The sequence below is a fragment of the Thermobia domestica genome, chromosome 14, assembly GCF_964235325.1.
Source record: "Thermobia domestica chromosome 14, izTheDome1.hap1.1, whole genome shotgun sequence".
NCBI lineage: Eukaryota > Metazoa > Arthropoda > Insecta > Zygentoma > Lepismatidae > Thermobia > Thermobia domestica.
Window position 1 is genome coordinate 73174437 of NC_137467.1, and position 20122 is coordinate 73194558.

Here is a 20122-nt window from a genome sequence, read left to right on the forward strand (position 1 = left end):
AGTCATATTCGCGAAGAAATTAAATGTCGACTAAAAGCAGGGAATTCGTGTTACTATTTGGTTCAAAATCTCTTGTCGTCGCGAATTCTGTCGAGGAATTTGAAGCTTAAAATATATAAAACGACAATCATGCCTGTTGTTCTGTATGGTTGCGAAACATGTTCGCTTACTCTGAGGGAAGAACATAGACTGGAAATATTTGAGAACAAGATCCTGAGACGAATATTCGGATCCAAGAGAAACAGGAATGGGGAAGGCGGAAACTTCATCACGAGGAACTACATAATTTATACGGTTTACCCAACATTGTTAGGGTCATCAAGTCTAGGAGGCTTAAGTGGGCGGGTCATGTAGCCAGAATGGAAGAAAGTAGAAACGTTTTCAAAGTCTTGACTGGAAGACCAATCGGAAAACGACTATTAGGAAGATCTAGGCGCAAATGTGAGGACAATATTAAGATGGATCTCGCAGTGATAGGAATACAAAGTAGAAACTGGATCCAGTTAGCTAAGGATAGAAGTCAGTGGAGAGCTTTTGTGAACGCGACATTGAACCTCCTGTTCCATAGGCCATAGAGTTAGTTAGTTAGTTAGTTATTGCTGCCATGAACAGGATTCAATCCGTGACAAACGAGTGCAATCCACTAGCACACAAAGAGGTGAAACTAGATGCTGATGATATATAAGATATGTCACGAGCCAGGCCTCACCCAGAATTTTCGTTGGGAGGGGTCCCAGCTTGGGGGGTCCAGTACTACAAGCCATTATCTATGTAGTATTGAATGGGTATTATTCTGCATCCGAAAAAACGCAGATAATTGTAAAATGCTTTCATCTATATTTTCAGAAAAAATGATAGAACTACATTGTTTTTGTGGGAGAAAGAGTACACATCAAATTTTCATGCTACTTCAATCATTTCCCTATTTAACAAGTATAGTTTTATTAAGAAACTGTACAATAATGTATGTTGATTGATGGGTTAGGAAGTTTGGGAGTTCCAGACTCAGTGGCTCTCTCGTGGGTGCGTTCCTGTCACGAGCACACAACAGCCAGTGGTGCGTTGCCCACATTTTGGAATTTTCACAAATATAGAAAATACTTTTTTGCTGCATAAAATGACAAATATATATTTTTAAAAAAATGAAACAGATTTAATTTTATTCAGTGGTCGAAGTGAGACGGTATGCAGTGGTATGCCATACCGCCTCTGGTTTTTTAGTGATCGAGACATACCGTCACTGGAGACTAGATGCTAAATACCTTTAATAAATCCATTGTTATGCACTGTAATTAACGAATAGCTTTGCACGTAAAAAGGTTTTATTTCTTATGTAGAAATAATTTCTAAGTTGACAACACCGACATTTTTTATCTTTTTCCTACCTTTTGTTTTTAAAATATCTTCAAAGAAGTTCATCTAGTTTATATTTTGATGTGCCATATTGAATTATTTCTTTATGTGTGCGTGTATTCTTGTCTTAATGCACATGTATGTCGTGTTTTAAGCATGGACGGATTTAGGGGTTTTCTGCTGTGGTGGACTGACCTCCGGGGGTTTGGAATACCCCTCAGTCGAGTGGAATCCGGGACTTTTCCCGCAGAAAACTATTAATAAAAAACTCCGTTTTAGAACATTTTCGTGTATAATTCACTATAATACAACATACGGGGATTTTTTCAGAAAGTTGTTGGCGGGGATCAAAGTGAATCCATGCCCCCTTCCCCTCCCCCTAACTAAAGAGAAGCTCACCAATGGTTTTCAGTCTTTATGGAAATAGAAATACAATCTTTTAGGCAACGTACCCTACTTAATTTCAACCTTAGATAGCCGGTATGTTGAGTCAAAATCGTAATAAAACATACCGCCTCTGCTTTTTTCCCCACTTCGAACACTGATTTTATTACATATTAATTTTATATCCCCGGTCTGTCTTCATTTGAGATTCAGGAAGTTTGAAGATGGGTGTGAAAGAAAGTAGTGCTAGAGAAATACGTAAAGATAAATCCAAGATATGTATACAGGAGCTATGGTCCAAGTAAGGAGTAGTGTGGGGTTAGCACAGCAAATTTCTGTTAGGGTTAGATTACACCAAGGCTCACCCTGTACCTTTTCAACACTTTCATGTATATCGTAACTCATTATGTTAGGGATGAAGCCTCTTGGTGTATGATACTTGCCCAAAGATATTGTATTATGAAATACAAATAGAGAAGTTGAAAGGAAAGTAGGAAGACTTTGGAGGATAGAAGCCACAAAATTACAGGGTGCGGTACGTAAAACCGGCCCGTCGTAATATTCTGGTATATTGTGTTTTTGGCAACACTTAAATAATCTACCTTCCTACCAAGAGATGGCATGTCGAGGTCGGGTCGACTTACGTGACCTGCAGCAGTCACGTGCAGCCGCAGCCAGTGAAACTTGTCGAAACCAGTTGAGAAAAAGGCCTCGTTGTGTTAAGCCGGGTGAGTGTCAGTGTGTGATAATGCCGTATTCGATACCCGAGCGTGTTGCCATTGTTGAAGGTTTCATTCTCACTGGATCTTTTGTGAAAACAAAGAATTTGTTTCGGGAGAAATTTCCAGGACGTTCTGTGCCAGCAAAAAGCACCATTCAGGAATTGATTGAAAAATGGCGGCGTACAGGATCGGTTCAAAATGCTCCCAGGAACAGACGACTGAATCTGTCTGCACACCTGAATTAAAGATGCAGGTGGAGGAGATAATGACAAGAATTCCTCGAAAGTCAACCAGGAGATTGAGTCAACAGGTTCATGCGAGTGAGAGAAGTTGCAGACGTGTTTTAAGGGGACTGAAGTTAAAACCGTACCGGATAACTTCCTTACTTTACGGGCTGGTTTTACGTGCCGCACCCTGTATTAAAAAGGAAGCGGAATATCTCGAGTTCAACGCAGAAGGGAATGGGGAAGTAAGGATACAAGAAGACCAATTGAAGTAAGTGAAAAATTATAAATATTTAGGCTCATCTGTTGCCAAGAATGATGATTTGAACGTGGAAATAACAAACAGAATGCAAGAAGAATGGATGAAAGTATGTAATGTTCTGTATGACCACAGAATCATGATAAAGCAGAAAGGGATGATTGACAAAACATTAATTAGGCCAAGAATGTTTTACGAAGCAGAAACATTGTCAATAAAGAAAACACACAAAGAAACATTGAATGTTACTGAAATGAGAATGTTGCGCTGGATGTGCGGGATAACAAGGAGAGACAGACTGAGGAATGAAAGGGTAAGGGGAATGAGAAGGACAAACGACTAAGTGGTGAGAAGAGTGAATATAAGTGCAATAGGAGTGGATATACATGTTTCAAAATGAGTTCAGGGAGAAAGGTCTAACAAGGAAAGGATTTCGAGACAGGGATTTATGAAGAAGATTCATCAGAAACATCGATTCCACATAAGTGAAAAAAGACGGAGGGAGGGAAGAAAAGTATCCCTTTGGGGATTTATGCTACGAATCTGTACCATACAGTAGTGTTGTGTTTCAACGTTTATTAAACTCATATAACAGGTATTGAACCTTTTGTTTTTTATTGGTCAAGTCAAACATGGATCAAAGAACATCGCAGATGTGTTTTTGAACCGGATGGTTACTTGGCGGCGCCAAGCGGGGGCGGAAGGGCGTGACATTATTTTTTTCTTAAGGATTTTTTTTTTAAATCCCGCCCTTAGTTTTCACGATAGATTGAAATTTTGCACACGCATTGTTATCATAACTACATATTTTTCAAGAGATTTTCAGATTCCTACGTGAACGGGCCCGGCCCAAAGAGGTGCAAAAATTTTGATTTTTTTTAAAACTCCCAGTTTTCCCCGTTTCTGGTATATAATACGGACAACGGACAAGAGAGTGATACCGTTGGAAAGAATGCTCTATTCTAAGTATATATATATATATATATATAGTATGAATCATGACCCTACCATAAATAGTAAAGAAACAGTAGCTGTTTGAGTGAAAGTCTAAAATTTATCTAAAAAAGTGAAAATCCCAAAAGGGGTATGGACCTACAAAAAAAAAAAAAGACAAAAAGAAACAAAGCATCACTGGCTACACTTCAATATATGTTCTGCAAAGAATATAAGATGTGCCAATGGAAAATATTTAGGTTAGTTTGTGTAGCAAATTTCTACGAGTCTTGAGTTTTATTTATTCACAATTATCATTGCTGTTCAATTTGGAAATGATTACCGTGTGCATTAATGGAGCACAGTTGTTAACATTTTTAAAAGTATTCGGCAATAATATGAAAGCAAAGGCGTGAAACGAAATATGCTAACTTACCCCCGAGTTATGTCTTCTCTTCTTGTACGAAATTCACGAAGCCTGTGTTCAGCTAGTACCATGCGTGGAACACCCTTTGTCGAATATGTTAATCTTAGTTAAATTGCATCCGCTTTCCTTAATAAAAATGACGTGCATTAATTATTCAATTTACAGTTTACGAGAGACAGTACATATGGGATAATACAATATTTTGTCTTAAAGAGGGGTGGATGTTGCTTTTGTGCCGAAAACTTTTTGACACAGTGTGGCATCATTGTAATTTATTTTGTGCACCCATAATATATTTTTTAGTCTGCAATTGTACATAGCCTCTTGTTTATATGGTCCCGATGTAACGTCACAACAAATAAGTCTTGTGATTTTCAGGCTAATGTTTTAGACAATGGACCTTTTACCCACATTTCTATTTCATATATTTGATTGCAAATCAGGAACATATCTTTCTTCCCTTTATTTCCTCATGATTTTAATAATAAACTATTTCTTTCTTCCTTTATTTCCTTATGATTTTAATAAACTTAATTTGTATATTATCTGTCCCAACTGTCTTTCCATTCTTCATCATACATAGAGCTTTCTGAAAGCTTATTAGTAGAGACCGGATGTTAGGCAAAATGCCTATTCTTGAATATTAAAGATATAATCAAAAATAACGTTTTAAAGTTTATATGGGGGGTTATAGTTACGATTTAAGCCCATTTTATTTTGCCTATTATGCCTATTTCCTCCGTTACTGCCTAAATAATTGTTTTAGTGCCTAATATTGCCTATTCTATGCATTTTCTTCAAAATAAGCCTTCATTAGGAAGATATATAACTTATATAATATCAATAACACACACACACACACACACACACACACATATATATATATATATATATATATATATATATATATATATATATATATATATATATATATATATATATATTAGGTATTTGTAAACACAAACACACAAACACAGGGTACAATACAGTATACTGTATACACCGTAAAGTAAAAGAAGACATTAACAAACAGGTATGTTTCTATATTGATTGAACATTATCTGTGACTTGAATCTATTTTTTTAATCGTATTGACTATTTATCTCCATTATATCGAAAACATTTTAGTGCCTATTTTACTGCCTATTTTTTACATTTTAAGTGCCTATTTGCCTGCCTATTTTTTAGGTTTTTAGTGCCTAAACATCCGGTCTCTACTTATTAGTGACTATTGGAAGTTCTTGTTCACTTTCCTTGTTTCTCTTCAGCACATAGACTTTTCAATCCATTATTACTTTCCTCAAGTCTTCAATGTGTCCCTTAGAAATACATAAACTTAGAACTGTGTCCCTTATATTATAGTCTTTCCATTCTTACAGTTATTACTCCATATTGTTCTTCCTACCCCTATTTCCATTGATTGTCTTTATCTTTCTGTACATGTTTCATATTTTCCTACTCTTGCCAAATCTTTTGCGAAAATTCAAGTTTAGTGTTAATCGCTGCTTATAATAGCTCTGACTAATTTCTTCGTATTTTTCTAAGTAATGGAAATGCACATTTTAACCTCCCATATTAAAAAAAAAAGAAGTATTTTACATTTTTTCCCTTTCAAATTAAAAAGAGGGAGCTACAAGTCTTATAAACAGTTGCTTATTCACTGACGTTGACAAGTGGGCAGATGAATATCAAGAAGTTACAGGCAAGCAGTCATCCCTCCTCGCTGTTGGTTTAAAAACCATTAATTTTCTTGGCTCCCAGTAAAGTATATAGTATTTTCTTTCAATCTGAAGCCCAACCCATATGGAGTCACCTCACGACCATCCGTCGTACGTGCTCTATACTCTGCCTCAGCCACATATAATTTACGCCGTTGGCATGCCTGGAAGAAGAGTATATTGGAAGGCAACCGGATGTTTAATGATAATTGCATATTCCTTTTGATAAAGGGCAGCCATTTTAATTCAAATCAAGACTTGCGGGATTTTAGAGCTGCTAGTTAATCTCCGAAACATGTCGTAGTAATGCTCCGAAAAACAGATTTTAAAATCAGCACAAAAACCATTAACTATATAAAAACACAAGTTGAAACATATCTAATAATTTACGTTTTCGTTTGCTGTGTTAAGGAACACCTGTTAGTTGCTAAGAGTTCTATGACCCCACTCTATCGAACCAGTTTACTAACTTCCAGAAGGCAAAGAGATGACCTTGATAGTTGAAATATTTATCCATTTTTTCCCCTTTATTTTTTAAACTTTTTTGTTGATCCAGAACAAGAATCTTGTCTCACATGCATCCTATAGTTACACGCAGCATTCTTGAATGAGTACAAAAGCTAATGAAGCGTCCTCATTCATTATTACTGGAAAACAAAGACCATTCTTCTGGAATGCATTTTGCAGACATACATATACATATATATATAGGCCAGACCAGGAACACAATGAAACTGGCGCCGATCGTACACGACGATATTAAATTCATTCATAAAGCGGGTTAATTAAATTTTTTTGAATCAACGTTTGTACTATTTCGTAAGATCGCTTTTAGATGAAACCGCAGTACTTTTTCCCATTACCTTTCTCTCGGATATTTGATTTTAAACAAGAAAGAAAAAGCGCTTTAGATCATAAATTCAATAACAGCATTTAAGTTTGCTGAAAACATTTTATATATTTATTATAATGGATAGTATCAACAGATAGGCCCTATCATTAAGCTTTTGTCAAATGAATGATTGACAGAAAAACTAGAAGTATAGAGTTAATATACTTATAATTGTGTATTCTAATGCAGCGTTTCTCAACCTTTTTTTCTTTATTTGGGGCACACCCAAGTACATTTCAAACCTCGCGACACCCCTATATGTGATTTCTTTTCCTAGTCGCAAAAAAGCAAATAGATACAATACATTTAAAAAAAATATGGAACGACTATAAGATACAAATCTGAAACAAGTTACGTAAGATTCTTGAATAGAAACATATTAACACAAAAGAAACTTATGACTCTTAAGCAGGAATATGAGAAAGAAATATCACCTTCAGAAATGTAAGAAGACTATTTGTCATGGCGATTTTTGCAAAAACTATATCTATGCGTGGACAAACTCTTGACAGACACACTCTCACGTTCAGTGTTGCTTTCAAAAAAAAAAAAAAAAAAAAAAAAAAAAAAAAAAAAAAAAACAGCGTTAAAAGAAAACTTTCCAGCTTTAAACTTGGAAGACAAGTGTGAAATCAAGTCGATTGGCGATATATTTTTTTTTCTCTAAAGGTAATTCCTTTGCGGAAGATCTTAGAAAACATTAAGAATCTTGCGATATACCTGACATGTATTCGCGACACACCAATGCGTCGCGACACCGGTTGAGAAACGCTGTTCTAATGCTTGAGCGATGTATTTTTTCAATATTATTTTTTTCCAATATAGGGACACAAATGAAATAACAATCAAAATAAATGATTTAGCTGCAATATCACTAGCATTTAACAAAAAATAAAAAAAAATAAAAAAAATAAAGATAAGACGGTGTCAAAAAAAAATCGATAAATTTCATTGTGCTGAACAATATGATATGTGTGATTGTGAATCTTCATGAGTAGTTTTCGAGATTTTTTTTTTTGTAAATTTAATAATTGATCCTGTGTGATACCCACTCAACATATTGAGATGAAACTTGTACTAAGACATACCCAATTGAGCTTTTCATTGTGGCACTAGCAAGAGATGGCAGTAAAAATAATAGCTTAAATTATTTTTTTGACTCAAAAAAACCGGGGGCTAGGCCTTCTGGCTCCGGGCGAGATCCGTCACTGACGAGACTTCTATCAAAGTTACGAGATGAGACGATAAAATCTCATTTCTCATCTTGTAAGCAACACTATTAGCCATTCGGCCACAAATGAGCATTTAGTAATTGGTGTACTGTTCAGTGTTTATCCAGAATTTTGTAGTTAAGGGTGTTGAACATTTCATAAACTACCATAAAACACTTTCCTCATGTAGAAATATGCATCTAATTGCATCCTAATTTTTTCAGTCTCTAATTGGAGAACTCTGTTTCAAAAAAATTTAATTATATATTGGGTGTGTTAGGTTGTGTAGATAAAACAATTATGTGACAGATACAATAAGATCTTAATCCATGATGCATCATCAATAACTTCAGCTTCATCGTGGCTAAACAAAACATAATGGGCGGTATTCAGAGAGAATTCGTTAATCGAGGTTTAGTCTCAGACTAGTTAGTAAGCACACTAAATCTTTACTAAGGAAGGTGCACGTTATGGTATTCAGAGTCTACGTTGAGTACAACTAAAATGATGATTTGGGTATGATTAACTTATATAACCCCAATGCATCGGGTGAGAAAAATAAATGTGGCAACTGCGGAAAAGTAGATGAGCGCATGCGTAATCTGTAAAAATGAAAATATATGAAATACGAAATACAAAATGTTGTCGCACGCTAAACCGTGGGTAAAAGATTAGCCTCTGCTCTAGATTAATTAGTCACATTTGATTAACTTCGTCAAATACTACGTCCTAATCAGAGACTCTGAATACAATTTTGATAACCATCCGTTAGTCAACCTCGTAGTATGGCGTTAATCAGACTTCAAAACGACTCTGCATAAGGTCCAATGTGTATCAAAGAGGTTATTACCTTCGTCACTATCCGCCACTGTTCATCCATCTACATTAACCTACAGACCAATATACTGTGCTTGGCTTTGAACATACAAGCTGGTTTCGAGATCACCAATTGTTGTGTTAAGGACCCCGAAAGTAACGACAGAATTATAATCTTAACATTTATTCAGCGAAGCGGAAATCCTGTCTGACCCTTACTCAACTTCGAGTGATGGAACTAATAGCTGACACGCGACTGGGATTGTTAACACATTATATGCTTCCTTCCTTCCACCTCGCGTAAGACTTCCACGCAGTGAACGACTGCAAAGATTAGCACTACGCAAATGAAAACTTACGTTATAAATAAAAGTAGTAGAGGGTATCACTGTTTGAAGAAGGCGAACAACAATATATATATATATATATATATATATATATATATATATATATATATATATATATATATATATATATATATATATATATATAATGTACAGGGTGTTACAAAAAGTGTCACAATAATTTGGGAACAGCTTCCTCACATTAAAATAAGAAAAATAGTTCATATAGACCTGTGCTCAAAAGTGGATAGTTTTGGATTTATAGGTTACCGAAAACGTGAAACAAGTGAACTTTAACAGTTCATAGCTCCATTACTATGGAACCTATCGCAGTCAGGTCAAGACATCACGGAAAACTGGTATGTGGACTATCCAAATGTCCATGTTTAAGAATGCTGCAGTACTTGCATACCAATTTTTAGAGAGATAGGTGGAGAATGATGAAGTACTCCCAAACAGTCTCTCTAAAAATGATTGTGCAAGTACCGGAGGTTCTCAAAGATAATATGGATAGTTCACATACCAGTTCCTCAGTGATGTCTTGACCCGACTGATATAGGTTCCATAGTAGTGAAGCTATAAACTTTTAAAGTTCACTTGTTTTACACTTAAGAGCAACCTGTGCTGCATGACAGCTCCCGACTCCAGTTGTTGCCAAAATGTTCAAGAGCCACAGCTGTCTCATCATCATGAAGGTCCAGGGTTCGATACCAGAACTTGAATAACCAATCGCCGCAGCTTTAGCTCACCTCAAGTCCACACGACGGACACCGCGATGCCAAGCTGTTCTTCATCCACCAATCTCGTATTGTCACTAATGACAATATTTTATTGATGACCCAATTAGCTTACAATGGTAGTATAGTGTATAGTTTTTGTAACAATATAATTATTTAACTGTAAACATCCAAGAGTATTGAGTTCGAAATCAGACATAGTATGTTAGCTTAACTGTATAACAGATAATTTTTAGATTCACTCAATGATAAGCCAATTATAACAGAAAAGTACTTAAACATTCAAATTTTTGCCTGTCACTTTCAGAGACGACCTAATATCATGTTACATGCAAATAGACACTTAATATTCTCTGTACTGTAGTCATATTTTACCTTATTGCAGATCCTGCTTAGGTTTGACCATACAGTGGTCACTTTCTATATTTGTAGTTTATTAAAGAATTTTCCATTTTGATGCTTGATGCAGGATACAGAATCCAGAATGCTCTTTTAGTTGCGAACTTTATAATTTTATATGGACTATTGTCCTTGTTTGCCTTAATTATTTTTCCTTTTTACTTTGCCAAAAGCCAATATAAAAATTTACAAAATCTTAGGAAAGTGCTAATTATATTTTCTGAGAAATACAGTTTTTATCTAGTGATGTAAAAATAAGTATTTTTGAACTTTAATTAACCCTGAGGTTTGCTTTCATCTTTTTTGTGATTTTATCCGAATAGTTAATTACTACTGAAAAGCATTGTTTTTTGACTGCAGGTGATTTTTGACTATTTTGCTTCTGCTTCCAACGATTTCTTGATTACAAATACTGTCCTTGTGATTTTTAAAACGAATGTTATGCACGTATCCAAAAGTTAAGATATTACAACAAACTTCGTTCAATTTTCACCTACCATATTGCGATTATGATTTTTATGAATAAAAATGATGATTTTTTAAATTCTTAGTTCATGGTTTCATTACACTAGGCTTGGAGAAGAAATCAGTAAAATCGCATCACTATAATTCCACTTAATTTAGAAGAAAACTTAAACAAATTCTCTCATAAACCAACTGCGAAACTATAAAGTTAGTGTAGATACTTTCAACATTGTTAAAAAGAGTTATTTCTTGGGCGACTACGACAAGGGCACCGATCTTGAGGGGCCCGGGCCCCTAAAGCTCGTGTGGACTACCTCATGTATTTTTATGAATATGTATTTGTTATTGTTGTGTGTATTGTTATGTGAATTTTTATGTGCATTTATATTGTTATATGCATTTTTAAATGAATATACAGTATTTGGCATAATTTGAATTCAATTTGTCTTAAAATCCTGATATATGCTTTCTTAGACTCTTGTCTGAAACTACCGGAGCCCTTGGACTACGGTACGGTTATAATCACAGAGCCGGCTAATATAAAATTATAATTAAAAACACGTTACGACACAATGTTAAAGCAGCAAGGACGTTCTCAAGATGTAATCTAGATTTTTTCACTTTAAATAGCTTTATTCAGATGAAAAAGTAGCTTCAAATGGAATGAATGAATTAGCCTCAGCGATTCCGAAACATGTGTAATTTGCTTTCTTCCAGTCCAGGAAAGACATCTGGAAATAAGTTGTTTCAGAAAGTTGTTTCCGTAGTTCACGTTCCCCACTATGAGATGGCGTTGCTGTTCAACATTCAGACTTCTGTTTCTATCCAAACCCTAGCAATAAACGATAAGCATGCATGCACACCCTGTGTGTCCTGTTCTGACCTACTTCCGTATAAATCAAACCATTCCAGTACAGTTTTCAGTAATGTACAGAAGATTACGCCCTCTTCAATCAAAGTAAAATCGATCTAGAGACTGATGACTCATTTGGAAGTTATTGACAAAACAACATGCGTTTAGAATAGACAGTGGTTCCGATTTCTGTGCAACTTTGAGGAGGGGGAGCATTAAGGTACAGTGACGTATCCAGGATGAACTTCTGAGGGGGGGGGCTGTAATACTGCTACTTAGTGCTACTTCTAAGACCTCCAAGCTCTGGAATGGGTTTTATTTATATACAAAATAAGAAAGTTCGCTCCGATCGCCCCCCTCCCTGAATCCGCTCCTGTTCAAGTGTATATGTTAAATTGTCATATATTCAAAGATTCAAGCAAATATATTCAGATTCTAGGGAGCTGAGCAAACTTTACAGGGCTCAGGTCCTCTCGGCTCCCCAGGATCTACGTTCATGAGGATAAGTATACCGAACCCAACCCATTTTCGCTGGGATCACACAGTGTAAACCTACTGCACACCACTGATTTATTTATTGATATTTGCTCTCTTGGTCAGCCTTGAAGCTATATAAGTCAAGAGCCTCATTTTAAAGTGGAATCTGAATCATTGTCCAGAACAGGTGCATTCAGTGCTCTCCTACTGGGAATCGAATCCGAGATCTCATGTACTAAAGTCACACGCGCTAGCCACTAGACCAGCAAGAAGGATAATACAGTACACCACTGTACTAGTGTAGGAAAGGACGGAGTCAAAAACCCTGATTCGTTTCATCTCTGTCTCTTTTAGCCTAACCGGCATAATCGTGGGACGTAACACTCAAGGATTTCATTTCATTTCATTTCTTTTCTTTTCTTTTCTTTTCTTTTCTTTTCTTTTCTTTTCTTTTCTTTTCTTTTCTTTTCTTTTCTTTTCTTTTCTTTTCTTTTCTTTTCTTTTCCTTTTCTTTTCTTCCCATCTAGCATAGGCATTTTCATTAATGTTGCTTGAAAGGTAGACATAGTACGAAAATCAAATTCTAAATATCATACTTCTCGAAATTTTTTTTGGCCTGAGTTTCGAGTCTGACTCAGTTACACCTTCACCATTTTACTTTATATTACCGACACAGAGTTCCTTTGGAAAGAGTTCTAGTATTTTACAGTCTCTTAATTTTATATAATTCTTTAATTAGGTTGCTTTGTTTGTTTGTTTGTTACAGTCAAATTTTGCAACTTAAATTGAACGGACTTCCATACTAACTCGAGGCCTGAAACTTTTGCATAGATGCATAAATACGATTGCAGTACAACATTGTCACATAATTTTCTCTCTAGCTCATCGTTTCATTGTAAAATGTGTATGTACACGTAAACAACTTGTAGTTCATTCGCAATAAAAATGCAGAACACGTGCTGCGCCTATCCTTCGTCCTACTGGACTTTTTTTCAGTTCCACGACGGCCATAGCCCGTCGGTCGTCCGGAAAGTGTTGTTACTGAAATTAAGAAAAAAAGGCCTCGTTGCTGTAATTTTTATTTATTTATTTATTGCAAGTATTTTGGCGTTACTGTAAAAATTGATACTGTTGTTACTTGATACCCTTACGTTACTGCATGGTTAACAGTTATTTGAGATAATGGTTACAATTTTGCTGACAACTCGTCTGTTGAATTAAATTTAATGTGAAAATGCTACAGAGTTCCACAGCAATGTTATCCAAGTCACGGTACGAAATCCTGGTGGATAATAAGAATTTCCTCCGCTTAATATTTATGGAATAAATTCTCCTCCCTGAGAATGAATCAAGTAATACTATTGTCAGAAATTTGCAGATTAACTACAGTAATAAATCTGTAATAAAAATATATTTGGTATCAAATAATAAAATATTGATTCTATATATTGCGCATTCAGAGCACAAAGGAATCAAGTTTATTTTCAAAGTTGAGAGAACGAGAGACAGGGTTTGTGCGGAACGTTTACATGGAAAAGTTTATAGTTTTTTACATCATAAAAGTTATTTACAATATCTGGAGAGTAATCTTTCAAGTTCTGAAAGGAACTTCAGACAGAGATCTTAAATATGAAATGTGTCCAATTTTTTTAAAGTGGTCTTGATTCTCTTGTACACTGAACGCATCATATTACACATAATTAATAATTTGAAACCAAATATATATATATACATATATTAATTATATTTTTTATGTTTTCTCTTTTCAGAAACAACTTCTCAAAATGACCGATTCACCTCATTTGAAGCTGTGTCCAACGTCCAGCCTTTGTTCTACAGATCCATACGTAGATCTACTAGAAGCTCTGAAGAACAAGAATCTGACTGCCTTTTCCGACATCTTAAATGGAGGTGAAGGGGACTCATCTATCGACGCCAACAAGTACTACGAACACCCAGAATACAAAACTTGTCTCGACTTTGCATGTGCTGAGGGACTAACTAGTTTTGTGTCAGTCCTTCTCCAGCACAAAGCGGACCCGAACAAGATTAACACAGTGCGAAAGAAGGCTCCGCTTCACTTTGCTGCCGAAGGTGGTCACTATGAAGTAATACAATGTCTTCTGGAGCACAACGCTGATGTTAACATTAAAAATGATTTTGGTCGTACACCACTACACGTAGCTGCTGAGCGCTCGGCTCTGGCTTGGTTGAAGAAGGAAGATGTTGATGAAGAACGAAGGAAAGAGACCCGAGAAATGTACATCAAGAGTATGGAAGCGCTCCTCAACAGTCCTGATATCAAAATGAACGAAATGGATCGCCAAAGTGCCACTCCAATTCATCTTGCAGCTATTCGAGGAGGGAAAGAGGCTGTTCGCCTATTACTGCAGAAAAAGGCTAAAATTGACTTTGATGTAAATGGGAAAACTGCGAGAGAAATTATAGAAGAGGACATGCCTGAACTACTCACGGAATTTCCTTCAGAAGTCGAAAATGTTGATCCTGAAGTTCCAGTAGAAGATATTAAAACATTGCTCTTCCAGTCTCTATACAAGAGAGATTACAACAAGTTTACAATGCTGCTTAAGAAGGCGATTGAGAAAGATGTAAATATTAATGATAATGATGGGCAATATACTCTTCTACAGTATGCTTGTGATAATGGTCTGGAGGACTTCGTACAAGAGCTTTTAGATAAGGACGTAGACCCTAACGGAGTATGCAGTGCCAATGGTTGGAAACCAATTCTTCTTGCAGCGTACCATGGCTACCATGAAATTCTACGACTCTTTCTGCGGGAAGAGAAGACTGACTTTGGAGCTATTGACAGTGATGCGAGAAGAGAAACTATCTTACATAAGGTTGTCAAAATGGAATCAAAGTCGGACCTTAATGAAGGGAAAAGCAACTATAGATATTGTTTGCACGTTCTTTTAGAAGAAACTAACATCGACGTGAGACACAAAATAAACATTAATGCCCAAGATGCCCTTGGTAATACGCCATTGCACTACGCGGCTAAGAACGGAGATAATGATGTAATTGCAACTTTATTACACCATGGTGCCTACGTTGGTATGAAAAATGTCTTCAGTGAACCTGCCATCACCTTTATAGATCCAACCGTGCTCGAGGAATATTTGGATGACTGTCTCTACACGAACAATGAAGCAACGCGAGAGGAAAAGTACCAAATTATTTTCAAATACGATTTCCTAACTCCTCCACGAGTAGATAGACAGACTTCGGCCTCTGAAAGCACTGAAACAATGCTTGAAACAGAAAACAAAATCAATGCTCCTTTGCTTCCTGAAACTGAACCATTGCTGTATTTAAGTAAATCGAAGCAACACAAGCATTTGCTGAAACATCCTATCCTTACAAGCTTCTTGTTCCTGAAGTGGCACAGAATACGCTGGTTCTTTTACGGCAATCTGCTATTTTATATTACATTTGTAGCTTTCTTGACTTTCTATCTACTGGCTGAATTCGGAAATGGTAAAAGGCACAACGATGAACCTCAAGGCGTTACTGATAGCATTATATCTAACGCAAGTGATATTGAGAACAGCACAGATATACAACCGGCAGATAAACCAAGTTATACAGATTCTGCGATAGACTTTGCGTGGATAATAGTATCCATATTCTTGGCATTTTTGATAATCAGGGAAATATTTCAGTTTGCAGTTTCTCCTAAAAGATATCTTTTAAGTTTGGAAAACTTGCTTGAAGCGGGACTAATAACGATGTCTTGCCTTATTTTGTACGGTTCTGTCGAATCAGAAGTCAAGCAACACCTGGCAGCTGTGGTAATTCTCTTAGTGTGGACAGAGCTTGTACTTCTTATTGGTCGTCATCCAAGACTATCTACTTACATTACCATGCTTCAAACAGTTTCACGTAATTTCATGTTCTTCCTCCTTTGGTATTCACTTCTCATCTTCGCTTTTGCTCTAAGCTTCTACATTCTATTCCACAGCTGCGAAGGAGATGACTGCGATGAGAACTTCTTCCTTAACCCAGGAAACGCGATACTTAAAACCTTTGTTATGTTAACTGGAGAATTTGATTTGGGAACTTTGCCTTTTGAATCTTACACTATTACCAGTCACCTCATATTCCTTCTTTTCTTGTTTCTCATAACGATCGTTTTGATGAACTTGCTTAATGGTTTGGCTGTAAGCGACACTCAAGCAATTAAAGATGAAGCTGAGCTTGTAAGCTATATATCACGAGTTGAGCTCGTATCGTACATTGAATCCATGCTTCTAGGCGATCCATTTGAGTTTATTGGCAACTGGCTTCCATTTAGAACCGTCCGCACTTGCCCCAATTGCTCGTTATGCGACTGTTTCGGAAGGTGTGGGTGGCTGAAAACTTTCATTCAAAAAATCACATTCAGCAAAAGCACTCTTCTCTTTCCGGATATTTTACCCAAAGGCCAAGTTAGTGTGTTTTTAAATAAGAGTGCAAGAATTTCACCCTCGTGTTGTAAGACGTGCAAAGGTTGCGGCAAATGCACGATGCATAAGGATATTATCCAATCAGCGAAGAGTATTCTCACAAAGAAAGAGCAGAAGTCCGAGGAGGAAGAGATTAAAACTGAACTGGCAACATTGAAATACATGGTGCAACAACGAATGGAAAATCTTGAACGAATGGTAAAGCAAATTATTGCTATTACCAACAGCAACTTTGGAGACAAGAAATAAATGACAATATCTATTTATCAGATTATGAATAACGGAATGTTCATCGCTGATGTAGATTACCAGTAAAGTGCATTAGTTATGAACTTTAATGACTGTTACACCTTTAATTGTTAAACTTTATTTAACATCTAGTTAAGAGAAATGACCATTTCACCAACATCTCACAACCATTACGAGCAAATGCATTTAGCACAACGAAATTTGAAAATTATAATGGACTGTTAAACAATTTTTAAAAGAGTACCGTAAAGTGGTGGATATCCTTTGTATGAATTTTAATATGGAAATGAAGATATCAATCAAAAGACGTGTTCAATTTTCGTTGAGAAATATTGAGGTTGTAAGTTTAGTACCAAATATATGTAGCCGATACGGTTCTTGTTACTCGAACGTTATGTAATTATCATACTTTTGAAAGTATATAGTTGTTCAGAACAAATGTTAATTTTGTATGTAAACAAAAGCTTGTGTATATTGTTGGTAATTTGATGATTAGTTCAATCAAATGTTTTATTAACACACATAATGACTAATTATAGAACATATATACCTAATGATAAAATCCTGGAAGAATAAATTACACTTAAAATTTGTCTTGATTTCAGAGAATTTGATGTTAGCAGTCATTGTCAATCTGCACAGAAATTAGTTCTCACTGACTTGCGTTGTACATTTTCCCGGTATCTTTGTAAAGTAATAACTTTAAAGATTTAAAATAACTTTGCTGAAATCTACATGACAATTATGAAATTGGTATTTTTCTAATTTGCTTTAACAATCTCATTATGCCTAAAGGTATATTATTATTTGGTATGTATGTGTGTGTAGTCGCAATCAAAAACTGTACTCGACATTTGTATGCATTCACTTCATTGATTGTGATAGAAACATCTGCATTCTGTGTTATTTCAATAACTTAAAAGTAGATCTGTACTTGAAAACGGAGGAACACTGGAAGAATTCTGAGTTTTCTACCATTGTTTCCAAAGTTATGTAAATAACTATGTGATTTTTAATTAGAAATATTTTTTTCATTTTCTTAAAAATAATGTAAATGTTGATTTCTCTGCGAAAGACTGATTGTATAGTACGTTATAACAAGATATAGATTGTTTTGGTTAAGAAAGGGTGTTCGGTCGGTACTGCATTACAAGTTGTGCACCACATCTCTGTTAGCTTAGTTGTATGTTTTTAAGAAGTAGAGAAGTTTAATTTGTTGATTATTATAATTATTTAAGTTGATAAAGCAAAAAATAGATTTTAATAAATCTGTATCTTTTTTGTAAGTTGGGGAATGAGAAAGCTTTTATAATAAACACTTTTTTAAAAAACAATATTTGGATTTAATTTGTTTTTTAACCAATCGTATATTTCCAGAAAAAAAAAAGTGGAATCTGAGTGTACACACTTACTAAATTGCTAAAAACGAAAAAACAAATGAACTTACTAAATCAAAAGGCTACACGCTTTTATTTGTCCGCCTTAAAAATTTATCAAGGCATTGGCTCGTTCATAATTTTCAAATAAGGGGTGCTGTTTTACGTATATGCAATGTTCCTAAACAATTATTATTTCGATGTTTCATTTTTCTTTTTAAAAAGTCAGATGTAAAACAAATACAGTAAGTTGAAGCTTCTCAGAGGCTAATTTACGAACAGAAATCACAATGTATAAAATTACAATGACAAGTCAACTTAAATTTTATTATCTTTTCCAACAACTGTACTTATTTTTCAAGCATCCCAGTTGGTTGGTTAGAAAGGTTTGGTTAAAATGGGTTCCATTGTCACTATACCATTTTCTGAATGTGGTCCGACAGGCTTCGTTGACTTTTTTTTTAAAAAAAAAAAAAGGAAGAACGACGCTTTTAGCTAACAAACCTTCTCACAAGTGGAAGGCAACTTTCTTTGTACGTTGAATTACCTGCATAAATGTTTTGTGTCGTGCGAAATTTTGCAATAGTCGCTTATAGAGATTTCTCTCGCGTTTTCCAATTATTTTAATGTGGTTTTTAGAATTAATTTGCCAGCTAACGCCATTCACAGTTTTAGGTTATGATATTAATACGCAAGATTTTTGGTAGTTTATGATATAAAAATTATCGGCGCACAAACTAACTAAGGTTCTTTTCAAGTTACTCTGCATAAACTTTTCGTGGAACGATTTTAATCTCAGGCCTTGTCAGAATGGATTTGTCAGAAATTATAAATATGTACGATTAGCAGAAGGCAAGGGAATACGAAACATTTTAAGTATCAAGTTTTAACTCATTATTTAAAATAATTCCAAAGCAACAAGTATTTGACAAACCCAAAGTTTAACAATAATTAAAATGGGAAAAGCAAATTAATGATAGTGGGATTTTAAACTTTAAAGTGGCTAATGGCAGCGGAATTGAAAATTTTACAATGAAACGGTACAAACAGTTGTTTTGTTACTTACCTTAATACGTATTATACGCAATAGTTTCTTTATACTTTAAAGTACAACAATAAACAGTAAAGATACATAAATAAAATACATGTACCTTGTACATAAATTCTAAGATACAGCAGAATTTTACATTAGGGTAATTCTTAATTGAAGAAATTACTTTAAACCTTTATTTGAATATTCGTGAATATTATAAAATGTAAAATAGGTGCTTATGCAGAAATTTCTATACTCTGTATTTAAAAGTGTTAGTATTCATTTTTCAGAAGTTTTCTGTGCAGTTTTATTCCCTGGAATAGAATTACGTGATTGAACTTTGTTAGACGAACTTTTTGCAAATGTAAAAGTGTATTTCTGGTATCGTATGGAAAATTCTTTATATGAAACTTTCCAAAATACACATAGATGATAGGGATAATATGTTCAGGCTATGAAATAAAGATCTACTAGGCGTAATAAGAGACATAGAAGACATTTTCTTTGAAACTTTTTTCTTCGAAGTGGTACAGATCATTGGCCCAACTTTAGGGAACAGTGAATGCGTTGAAAAATTGTTGGGTCAAGGTTGGACCAACTTCTATGCTACTTGGAATAATACTTCTAGCTAATGCATAATTCTCTCAAAATATAATTCTATATGTTAACAGCGAATGATAAAAAACATTATACACAAGTCTGAGTTTAGTTATTTGATAATATTTAGTTGAATTTACGAAATAAAATATTCTTAGTTCTGTTATTTGCTTATTCATTGACA

At 35.1% G+C, this 20122-nt stretch overlaps 1 protein-coding gene across 1 annotated transcript in view; it reads left to right on the plus strand.

Moving 5' to 3' along the window:
• The window catches only part of LOC145669726 (transient receptor potential cation channel protein painless-like), an 84916-nt gene extending 66650 nt beyond the window's left edge, over positions 1-18266 (plus strand). The window contains exon 2 of the mRNA XM_081738048.1: positions 13984-18266. Coding sequence (XP_081594174.1) covers positions 13999-16932 — 2934 coding nt within the window. The 5' untranslated portion in view covers positions 13984-13998 and the 3' untranslated portion in view covers positions 16933-18266. The remainder of the gene's footprint in view (positions 1-13983) is intronic.
• Positions 18267-20122: the final 1856 nt, after the last annotated feature.